Source organism: Mizuhopecten yessoensis, unplaced genomic scaffold, assembly GCF_002113885.1.
Source record: "Mizuhopecten yessoensis strain PY_sf001 unplaced genomic scaffold, ASM211388v2 scaffold9085, whole genome shotgun sequence".
NCBI lineage: Eukaryota > Metazoa > Mollusca > Bivalvia > Pectinida > Pectinidae > Mizuhopecten > Mizuhopecten yessoensis.
In genome coordinates this window covers 194384-207083 of record NW_018407871.1, presented here as the reverse complement: position 1 = coordinate 207083, position 12700 = coordinate 194384, and the positions used below count along the sequence as shown (strand labels likewise).

At 40.3% G+C, this 12700-nt stretch overlaps 1 protein-coding gene across 1 annotated transcript; it reads left to right on the top strand.

Annotated features, from left to right (window-relative positions):
* The first annotated feature begins 2 nt into the window (after positions 1 to 2).
* LOC110457307 lies at positions 3 to 5335 on the top strand. The gene is made up of 5 exons (XM_021508514.1): positions 3 to 2238; positions 2373 to 2469; positions 2934 to 3069; positions 3496 to 3788; positions 4316 to 5335. Exons 1-4 carry the CDS (start codon positions 2153 to 2155, stop codon positions 3786 to 3788), a joined length of 612 nt encoding a protein of 203 aa, XP_021364189.1. The 5' UTR covers positions 3 to 2152; the 3' UTR covers positions 4316 to 5335.
* Positions 5336 to 12700: the final 7365 nt, after the last annotated feature.

The window sequence follows — 12700 nt, the reverse complement described above, 5'->3', positions numbered from 1 at the left end:
TTATTGAATTTTAATATCTCCGCAACAGCCAGAGTAATATAAAGGCTTTTACCTTTTATTTGCATTGTTCTCGGTGGTACAACTGTACCACGACTTAAAACACTTTGTTCTCGGTGGTACAACTGTACCACGACTTAAAACACATTGTTCTCGGTGGTACAACTGTACCACGACTTAAAACACTTTTAGTCGCAACATTATTTAAGCATTATAATCCACTTTATTCAGTCCGCTTCATCGGAAATGACACATTCCCTGTTCGTCATGGACAGAGTTTAACAGGTCAATCTTCCTCCATCAAATATCGGTTGACAAACTGTGAAACATTTCAAATATTGCATTTAAATTCGCATTTATATGCAAAATAAACATGCATATGATAATGCTTTTTTGGAATATGGTAAGGTACATCCACATTAATTTCGAACTGTTTGTAACTCTGTCTTAGAGAAGTAACTTAGTGTCCTTTATCTTGCACGTGCAAGATACGCTTCTCGAAGAAAAGCATGCACTTGTTTAGGCAGGTTTAAAAAGTAAGCATACTGTTAATTCACATGCTTTAGCGTTGAGAAAATTTGGGCGAACAAATCAACACACGAATACTCATTTATAAAGTATGTAGATTATAAATTTATAGAATATATGGATTTGAAAATTATTGCCAACGCGAATATTTCGACACCACAATCGTTTTTTACGAGTCACAACGTGAATATTTCCACACAACAATCGTTTTTTACGAGTCACAACGCGAATATTTCCACACTGCAATCATTTTTTACGAGTCACAACGCGAATATTTCCACTGCAATCATTGTTTACGAATCACAACGCGAATATTTTCACACTGCAATCATCTTTTTACGAGTCACAACGCGAATATTTCCACACTGCAATCATTTGTTTACAAGTCACAACGCAAATATTTCCACACAACAATTGTTTTTTACGAGTCACAACGCGAATATTTCCACACCGCAATCATTTTTTACGAGTCACAACGCGAATATTTCCACACCACAATCGGTTTTTTACGAGTCACAACGCGAATATTCCCGCAATTCAATCATTTCCGTACTGCAATCATTGTTTACGAGTCACAACGCGAATATTTCCACACTACAATCATTGTTTACGAGTAACAACGCGAATATATCCACCCGCGATAATTTACAGTAAACATTTATAAGTTTACATCTACTTTTAATAAAAAGACGTATACTTTGTTTTAAACTATCGTTTTTAAACAAGCGACAGCGTTGCAAACTTGCATGTTTATGCATCAATCCGTCGTATAATTATGTTCTTTTGTTTTGGTGACAGTGAAGGAATCCACACTGACTACTGAACAGTGTGCAGCAACCCAAGCACACTGTGAAAATTACTGTGCATACGAAGTAAAATAGTGCACGGAAGATCTTGCTGTTTGTAATACTAAAAAATATAGATAATGTATAATTTTATCGTTAGCTGCGAAGCAGATATATTTAACGGGACTTTATTCAAATTTTAAAAGTGTGAATGGCAATGGAAAAATAATATGTGTATAAAAGTGAAAGTCTAATACGTAACTTATGTTAGACTGCACGTCTGCCCTTTTATGCAATATCTGAAAGTAGGTCAAATTTACCTTGGTACAATGGACTCTCCCTTCTGACCTCAAAACCAGTCAATTTGACCGTTACGCTGCCGCGCGACCCTACTTATTTTAATAATAAAAAAAAATCAGATAAGTGTACTTGTATTATCCGCAGGGTGTCGCGTAAAGAGCCCTCGATTTGGCATGACATATTCCAGGGATGCAGAGAAGATGTATATATTGAAAGCGACACATTGAATTATGAGGTTGTGTTTGGCTTTAATTTGTTGTCAACGCGTTTGTCCTAGTCCTAGTTGAAGAATTAACTGTTGCTAGGCTCCGGGTGTGACTAATAAACTGTAACAGAAATTGACAGCTATCTAACCCACACAGGCAGTGTCGCCAGGTTGATACCTTTTGCATTTAGATAATTGCATGACGTCACGGTATGTAATATAGATACGTCTCTTGTGACGTCACACATTTGTTGCTCAGCTGCTTAGCAATCGGCAAAGGCGGAGATGATCAGTCTTTCCCCTGATAGTTACCTTTTATAGTAAGTCTTAGATTACCATGATGGATATCAGGTTATTCTTGATATTTGCGGTATTACTGAGCGCAATGCAGCAAGGTCCTGCTGTATATCGGCACCTTACGTGGTAAGTTTGGACTATTACTAGTATATATATATATATGAGCAGTAGTGGGCTCTTTAAGTCGATATAGAGTTCATCTAGAGCGAAGTCCGTGAAAAGTATATTTTTTTCCTTGATTTTCAACTAAATTTCTACAGCGTGGAGCCAGTCACAGGATATGCCCAAAGATTGTTCCATTATTTCACCGCGACTGCAGTTGAGAAAGTATGTCCAACGCCTGCGGGTCTGGCATGGGTAAGAGTCGGTTTCCGACCATTTTGCGTGTAACCAGTTTGTTAGACTGGAACACTAACTGTTTTAATCAGACAAAGGAGTCGAAATCTTATTTACAATTAAATAATGTTCGAACACAGAAGGCTAGAACTTTATGTAAATATGTATAAAGAATATTCCAGGTTAAATAAAGGAATATAGTCGTTCACACAGAGAGCTATTGACATGTGGAATAACCTCCCATCGAATACAGCGAACGCAGTGACAGAGAATTTGAGCAAGAAATAGATGAACACTTAAAAATTCACGAAATATCAACCGAAAAAGTTTTATTTAAGAAAGGCATGAACTATAAAATGACATTGATGTATCATTATGTTACGAGCTACCTATCAAAGGATTGTAAATCATGTACATATGTATATTGTCAGAATTTTGTGATGTGTGATGCCCGGGAAATTGTGTATTATTTTAATATATTTTAGCGAATTGGAAATGAGGTATTCTGGATACTCCTCTGTGTGATTCTAAGTGTGCTGTTGAGGTATGCGCCGTCGGTTGGCGCCAGCGCCAAAGAGAAATGGTCGGCCATCGTTACAATAGTCCACGAATGGAGAACTCGTAAGTAATATTTATCATTAGATGTTGGTGTTTCCATATATTTCGTTGTTTCAGTTTCTTTCGTTGATACATTCATTCACTGTCAAATACTTCATGATGGACTGTAATCATCTTTCGACAATACCCGTATGCAATAGTTTGGTACGTGTGTAAACAAACTTGAATTGAAAGTAACCATGAACGACCTTTAACTTTCACTAATTTAATTTGCGGCTGTGATGGAACTTAGAACAGAGTCAGTTCAAGCCTTTACGCCGGTGTTTGATTTGACGAAATAAAAAGGTATGAAAATGTGTCATTCACGGCTACTGGTCACTCACGGTGACATCCCGAGTAGGGTGAATTGCAAGCCATTCTAGTTATCGTAACCTATATCTGCTTGTTCATGTCCTTCAATCCGTCGTAAAATGTATTTATACTTTTCAGGTCCTTCCCAGTGTCGTTACTGTGGAACTGCTCCGTGTCAGGTGAAAAGACGATCCTTATGGAAACCGTCTGGATATCGTAAGAGGGACAAAGTAAATTTTGCAGAGCGGTCAAATGCCATGATGTTATTCAATTATGGACTAGAGTTGTCCATCGTACTGACCAAGGAACTGCCACAGGACGACCTGTATTGGCAGAGGAAGTTCTGTCAGCGATTTGGGGAGGAACACATGGTGCTGTTCCCACTCTGCATTCAGCGTCATATCAACTACTGGTACCCAATCCCTCGCTAGGTAAGCATTCTGTCCTTCACCGGGGTGTCGGGTTGTTTCGATTTCGCGCTAGGTTGTTTCTCCCTGAAAACGTGATTATTTAGGGCCAAACTGTCTCTTGCCTGTTAGTAGTGTATGTCTAGTCAAAGAGTTCCTTCGCCTTCTTAGTTATTAGACATCATCATTAGAGATCATATTTCTGTACAGAATAATATTATGATAACGTTAGAAAGTTCTTCCGGTAAAACAACTCTTCGCGAAACATAACACAGCATTTTTGTTTTTTAAAGATAATTTACTAAATTTAATATGATATGTATCGCTTTTGAAAGTATCTATACATTAAGGCGAAACGACATGGGCGAACTGGATTAATATGGCGAAACAAAAGAACGGGATCCAGGGCGAAACGGCGTAGATTCCTCACTACGCCATATAAAATGTTTCACTTTCGTGTCAGTATAAAACTAATACATCACATAATAAACACTGTAAAGACAATACCAAGATTCACCGAAAATTAACCGAAATGTACCATCTTATTGCAGATTCATCGTACCGATCCAGGAGAAGAATACCGATGATAGTCAAATATGGAATCGAACTTTCCCGGTGGATGTCATTGCCTGATTTGTGTGATAATGGCGTATCAAACTCGTCCTCTATTGATTTGTGTGATAAGGGCGTATCAAACTCGTCCTCTATTGATGTGTGTGATAATGGCGTATCAAACTCGTCCTCTATTGATTTGTGTGATAATGGCGTATCGAACTCGTCCTCTATTGATGTGTGTGATAATGGCGTATCGAACTCGTCCTCTATTGATGTGTGTGATAAGGGCGTATCAAACTCGTCCTCGATTGATGTGTGTGATAATGGCGTATCAAACTCGTCCTCTATTGATGTGCCTTATGTGTTTTTTGGTGCGTTTTCACGTGTGCAGATAAAAAATGGGAGCTATCATGACCAGTTCTATTGGCTGGTCATAATTAGTGAATCTTGACCGCTGGTGGCTTCACGAAGAATTTTGTCCTCTGATTGTTTATAATTTGTCTTAAGAATTTTGCTGGTGTTGTCCAGTTGTTGTTAAGTTTAGAAAATGTACTTTGTATTTTTTTTATTTGTCAGCCGTAACATGTCTTATCGTGGCTGTTAGAGGTATATATTGTATCGGTCAGTTCGAAGGTTCTTATCTGGACCACTATAAGTCTCGTGAAAACAATTTGTCCGATGTTTGTTATGGTCAAACTGTGCAGATATTAATCTCCCATGTTTGTTGACCGCTAGTGGTCTCATGTAGATTGCGTCTTTGCTTGCAGTATCGGTCAAATCAAGACTTGTTGGGTTTTTACTGCTAGTGGCCAAATGAACACTGCACCCTGTATGCCTGCTGTATCGGTCAGTTCTATATAACTGTCGGGTCTTGATCGCTAATGGTCACACGTAGATTGTATCCATTCTTGGCATGCCACTCAGGTTACTGGGTATAAAAAGCTTTGGCTATTTAGTATTGGTCAGTTAAGTTTAGAAAAGCTTGTGAAACAATGAAATAAAATATCTTAAAAACAGTTTTCGTGTTCAAAGTAATGTTTGCTAACCAAACTGTCTGAGCAACAATTTCCCTACAAGGTATACGGGCGACAAATATGGTTCAAATGTTGTCAAACGTAGTTTATAATGAGGTATGCGGGCGAGGGTACTAAAACGTAGATAATAATGGGATGTGCGGGCGAGGGTACTAACACGTAGTTTATAATGAGGTATGCGGGCGAGGGTACTAACACGTAGTTTATAATGAGGTATGCGGGCGAGGATATTAAAACTTAGTTAATAATGAGGTATGCGGGCGAGGGAACTAACACGTAGTTTATAATGAGTTATGCGGGCGAGGGTACTAAAACGTAGTTTATAATGAGGTATGTGGGCGAGGGGACTAACACGTAGTTTTTAATGAGGTATGCAGGCGAGGATACTAACACGTAGTTTTTAATGAGGTATGCAGGCGAGGATACTAACACGGAGATTATAATGAGGGATGCAGGCGAGGGTACTAACACGTAGCTTATAATGAGGCATGCAGGCGAGGATACTAACACGGAGATTATAATGAGGGATGCAGGCGAGGATACTAACACGGAGATTATAATGAGGGATGTGGGCGAGGGTAGTAACACGTAGTTTATACTGGTAGATGATAATGAGGTATGCGGGCGAAGGGACGAAAACGTAGTTTATAATCAGAGATGCGGGCGAGGGAACTAAAACGTAGTTTATAATCAGAGATGCGGGCGAGGGAACTAAAACGTAGTTTATTTATGCGGGCGAGGGTGCTAACACGTAGTTTATAATAAGGTATGCGGGCGAGAGTATAAACACGTAGTTTTTAATGAGGTATGCAGGCGAGGATACTAACACGGAGATTATAATGAGGGATGTGGGCGAGGGTAGTAACACGTAGTTTATACTGGTAGATGATAATGAGGTATGCGCGCGAGGATATTAAAACTTAGTTAATAATTTGGTATGCGAGCGAGGGTATAACCACGTAGTTTATAATTAGGTATGCGGGCGAGAGTATAAACACGTAGTTTTTAATGAGGTATGCAGGCGAGGATACTAACACGGAGATTATAATGAGGGATGTGGGCGAGGGTAGTAACACGTAGTTTATACTGGTAGATGATAATGAGGTATGCGTGCGAGTGTCCTAAAACGTAGTTTATTTATGCGGGCGAGGGTACTAAAACGTAGTTTATAATGAGGTATGCGGGCGAGGGTATAAACACGTAGTTTATAATGAGGTATGCAGGCGAGGATACTAACACGTAGTTTATAATGAGGTATGCGGGCGAGGGTACTAACACGTAGTTTATAATGAGGTATGCGGGCGAGGTTACTAAAACATAGTTTATAATGAGATATGCGGGCGAGGGTATTAACACGTAGTTTATAATGTGGTATGCGGGCGAGGTTACTAAAACGTAGTTTCTAATGAGGTATGCGGGCAAGGGGAACTAAAACGTAGTTTATAATAAGGTATGCGGGCGAGGGTACTAAAACATAGTTTATAATGAGGTATGCGGGCGAGGGTAATAACACGTAGTTTAAAATGAGGTATGCGGGCGAGGGTACTAAAACGTAATTTGTAATGAGATATGCGGGCGAGGGTACTAACACGTAGTTTATACTGCGGTATGCGGGCGAGGGTACTAAAACGTAGTTTAAAATGAGATATGCGGGCGAGGGTACTAAAACGTATTTTATAATGAGGTATGCGGGCGAGGGTACTAAAACGTAGTTTAAAATGAGTTATGTGGGGGAGGGGACTAAAACGTAGTTTATAATGAGGTATGTGGGCGAGGGTACTAACGCGTAGTTTATAATGAGGTATGCGGGCGAGGGTAATAACACGTAGCTTATAATGAGGTATGCGGGCGAGGGTAATAACACGTAGTTTAAAATGAGGTATGCGGGCGAGGGTACTAAAACGAAGATTATAATGAGATATGCGGGCGAGGGTACTAAGACGTAGTTTATAATGAGGTATGCGGGAGAGGTTACTAAAACGTAGTTTATAATGAGGTATGCGGCCGAGGTTACTAAAACGTAGTTTATAATGAGGTATGTGGGCGAGGGTACTAACACGTAGTTTATAATGAGGCATGCGGGCGAGGGTACTAAAACGTAGTTTATACTGAGGTATGCGGGCGAGGGAACTAAAACGTAGTTTATAATGAGATATGCGGGTGAGGGTACTAAAACGTAGTTTATAATGAGATATGCGGGTGAGGGTACTAAAACGTAGTTTATAATGAGATGTGCGGGCGAGGGTACTAAAACGTAGTTTATAATTAGATATGCGGGCGAGGGTACTAAAACGTAGTTTAAAATGAGATATGCGGGCGAGGGTACTAAAACGTAGTTTAAAATGAGTTATGTGGGGGAGGGGACTAAAACGTAGTTTATAATGAGGTATGTGGGCGAGGGTACTAACGCGTAGTTTATAATGAGATATGCGGGCGAGGGCACTAAAACGTAGTTTATAATGAGATATGCGGGCGGGGGTACTAAAACGTAGTTTATAATGAGGTATGCTGAACGGTGCGCTATTAATGAGGTATGCGGGAGAGGTTACTAAAACGTAGTTTATAATGAGGTATGCGGGCGAGGGTACTAAAACGTAGTTTATAATGAGTTATGTGGGGGAGGGTACTAAAACGTAGTTTATAATGAGGTATGCTGAACGGTGCGCTATTATACAGGATACAGAGCTAACGACAACACTGAACGATGCGCTATTATACGGGGTACAGAGCTAACGACAACACTGAACGATGCGCTATTATACAGGGTACAGAGCTAACGACAACCCTGAACGGTGCGCTATTATACAGGGTACAGAGCTAACGACAACACTGTACGGTGTGCTATTATACAGGGTACAGAGCTAACGACAACACTGAACGGTGCGCTATTATACAGGGTACAGAGCTAACGAAAACACTGAACGGTGCGCTATTACACAGTGTACAGAGCTAACGACAACACTGAACGGTGCGCTATCATACAGGATACAGAGCTAACGACAACACTGAACGATGCGCTATTATACAGCGTACAGAGCTAACGAAAACACTGAACGGTGCGCTGTTATACAGTGAACAGAGCTAACGACACCACTGAACGGTGCGCTAGTATACAGGGTACAGAGCGAACGAAAACACTGAACGGGGCGCTATTACACAGTGTACAGAGCTAACGACAACACTGAACGGTGCGCTATTATACAGGATACAGAGCTAACGACAACACTTAACGATGCGCTATTATACAGGGTACAGAGCTAACGACAACACTGAGCGGTTCGCTATTATACAGGGTACAGAGCTAACGACATCACTGAACGGTGTGCTATTATACAGGGTACAGAGCTAACGACAACCCTGAACGGTTCGCTGTTATACAGTGTACAGAGCTAGCGACAACACTGAACGGTGCGCTATTATACAGTGTACAGAGCTAACGACAACGCTGAACGTTTCGCTGTTATACAGGGTACAGAGCTAACGACAACGCTGAACGGTGTGCTATTATACAGGGTACAGAGCTAACGACATCACTGAACGGTGTGCTATTATACAGGGTACAGAGCTAACGACATCACTGAACGGTGTGCTATTATACAGGGTACAGAGCTAACGACATCACTGAACGGTGTGCTATTATACAGGGTACAGAGCTAACGACAACACTGAACGTTTCGCTGTTATACAGGGTACAGAGCTAACGACAACGCCGAACGGTGTGTTATTATACAGGGTACAGAGCTAACGACAACACTGAACGGTGTACTATTACACAGTGTACAGAGCTAACGACAGCACTGAACGTTTCGCTGTTATACAGGGTATAGAGCTAACGACAACGCCGAACGGTGTGTTATTATACAGGGTACGGAGCTAACGACAACACTGAACGGTGTGTTATTATACAGGGTACAGAGCTAACGACAACACCGAACGGTGTGTTATTATACCATCATTCAATCGGACACAGTTGGCACATATCGGGAGCGTCGGCTATTTAATACTGTTTTCTCGTCTACGGAACTGTGTCGTCGATTCCCGATTGGTGTTTTTTGTCTTCTTTCCAAAAACGTTTCACACCGACAAACCTGCTAACCCTTTCTGAATGATTTGTTTAATTTGGATTCAATTTATGACATATATAAATGACATTTGCACCACCTCGGCTACTCAGCCAGGGGCATTGAGATCAAAACGAAAAGGATTTTAGCCACGATTGTTTTTATTTTTTTGTTCTTTGGTTTTTATTTTCAAATGTGTTAAAATGTGTTAAAACAAACACAGAACACAGAATTATGCACCTCTACCTATTGTTATACTATCGGTGGTAACCCGCTACCCATCCTCGAAATCGAAGAATTCCGCTCTCGTCTGAACGCCCTCAAAATCCAAAGGTATCGTTGCAGAGACGATATGTATCCAGCGCGCCACACTTGGATTTCGAGGACGGGAATTTGCACGATACAAATAGTTTTGTAGTCTGAGTTGTATTCCTATTCGTCAGTGTCCAGAAAAGAAGGCATAGTCCTGGCACACACCGTTTTTGAAAACGAAGCTATGCAATCTATGTAGTTCTACGTCGTTGTAAAACATTAACAGTTCTGTAAAGATTATGCAATGTGTTTTTACCTAAATTTTACAACAGTAGCCTATCTCTACATGAGTTATGAGCAATATTTGTTGTTTTTTTGAAATTGGGAAGATATTTCTCAAATTTTCTTCATTTTGGGAAAATAAAGAATCAATTTTGCATCAATTTTGCTTACTGATCCGATTTGGGTCCTCCTCCTAAAACGTCTTAATTTTAAAGAGCCCTGCTCAACTGCAGGCAAAGCGCTTCAGAATTCCAAAGTATTTTTTCATACAGTTGCCTGCATGGAATAGGGTATTGAGATCAGAGAGGAGTCGAATCCCGACCAGGCTGAACTTCATTTTTACTCTCAGAACGTTTTTTTCGAATTTCATCAATGTATCAAGACGTGGGTTACTTTTCAGAAATAGTTTTTTAAGCCAATGTCGTACCAGTCACAAACAGTTCTTGTACAAAGCAGGGCCCCTCTTATATTTGCTTGCTGTATAAAATAGCAACTTTATATCACAGCTTTCGGCAAGAACCATATATTTCCTATTGTATCTCTCATTCCACTATCACAGCGATCCGGTCAGTGATCGTCACTATATTTTGATTGATAACTACATGTATACTGAATGCACTGGTGACTTATCAGCCCCCAAACCATCCCAAACAATATCATCGATACAGGAGAGACTGGTGACTTATCAGCCCTGAGATCATCCCTAACCATATCATCGATACAGGAGAAACTGGTGACTTATCAGCCCCAAAACCTTCCCAAACAATATCATCGATACAGAAGAAACTGGTGACTTATCAGCCCTGAGATCATCCCTAACCATATCATCGATACAGGAGAAACTGGTGACTTATCAGCCCCCAAACAATATCATCGATACAGAAGAAACTGGTGACTTATCAGCCCTGAAATCACCCCCCTCACAATATCATCGATACAGGAGAAGCTAGTGACTTATCAGCCCTGCGATCATCCCAAACAATATCATCGATACAGGAGAAACTGGTGACTTATCAGCCCTGCGATCATCCCTAACAATATCATCGATACAGGAGAAACTAGTGACTTATCAGCCCTGAAATCACCCCCCTCACAATATCATCGATACAGGAGAAGCTAGTGACTTATCAGCCCTGCGGTCATCCCAAACAATATCATCGATACAGGAGAAGCTAGTGACTTATCAGCCCTCAAACCATCCCAAACAATATCACCGATACAGGAGAAGCTGGTGACGTGTCAGCCCTGCAATTATCCTTAACAATATCATCGATACAGAAGAAACTGGTGTCTTATCAGCCCTGAAATCATCCTTAACAATATCATCGATACAGGAGAAACTAGTGACTTATCAGCCCTGAAATCATTCCTAACAATACCATCGATACAGGAGAAACTGGTGACTTATCAGCCCCCAAACCATCCAACAATATCATCGATACAGGGGAAACTGGTGACTTATCAGCCCTGAGATCATCCCAAACAATATCATCGATACAGGAGAAGCTCGTGACTTATCAGCCCCCAAACCTTCCCAAACAATATCATTGATACAGGAGAAGCTAGTGACTTATCAGCCCCCAAACCTTCGCAAACAATATCATCGATACAGGAGAAGCTCGTGACTTATCAGCCCCCAAACCTTCCCAAACAATATCATTGATACAGGAGAAGCTAGTGACTTATCAGCCCCCAAACCCTCCCAAACAATATCATCGATACAGGAGAAGCTAGTGACTTATCAGCCCTGAGATCATCCCAAACAATATCATCGATACAGGAGAAGCTAGTGACTTATCAGCCCTGAGATCATCCCTAACAATATCATCGATACAGGAGAAACTGGTGACTTATCAGCCCCCAAACCATCCCAACAATATCATCGATACAGGGGAAACTGGTGACTTATCAGCCCTGAGATCATCCCAAACAATATCATCGATACAGGAGAAACTGGTGACGTGTCAGTCCCATGTTTAGTAATGCAAAATGATACATTTATGTGCTTTGTTTCTGCACGGACATCGAGAACGTTGAATTATGTAGTATACATTGAATGTTTAAATTCCTCCTTTAAGATAAATTAAACCTTAAATATATCTAATATGTGCTGTACACTGTACCACTAACAACATGTCATTATCACAATTATGACTCTTAATGATCATTTACACTTGAAACCACAGGTGAAAATACAGGTAAACATGAAAACAGACTTAAAGCTACATCTACCAGCCAGTATATAAACTTAGCCTAATTCCCACAAATAGTATAACTCCCCTCTGACAGAACTTCAATACAGGTAGCACATCGATAACCAGTAAACTTGTAAACTTGTAGGGTGAGGTAAAACAAAGAGCAGGTGATCAGTAACCTGACTGGACACTTTGCTAACATTGACAATAGAGGGTTAATCCTATTGTTAAGGGTAGCAAAATCAGTTGTGTTTGGGCGACACCCTCAGGCCTTCAAGTTTCAAGTTTTCAATTTTTTATTTCACTTAGCCAAACTTTAGTGTGGTACAAGAGGTCACATTTGTACGAATACAACATCTTATTCTGTATAACTTATGATATAACAGGATTTACAGCATAATTAATATTTTCAATGTTGTTTCTAGAAATCTACAAACTTTTTTAAGGAGAACAGTGTTGCATATTTGAAACATTCCTTTCATTTTCACGGTCGTCGGATAATTATAGTAATACTTAGATATATATTTTTGCCTCAGTTCCGTGGTCTGACTGGTATT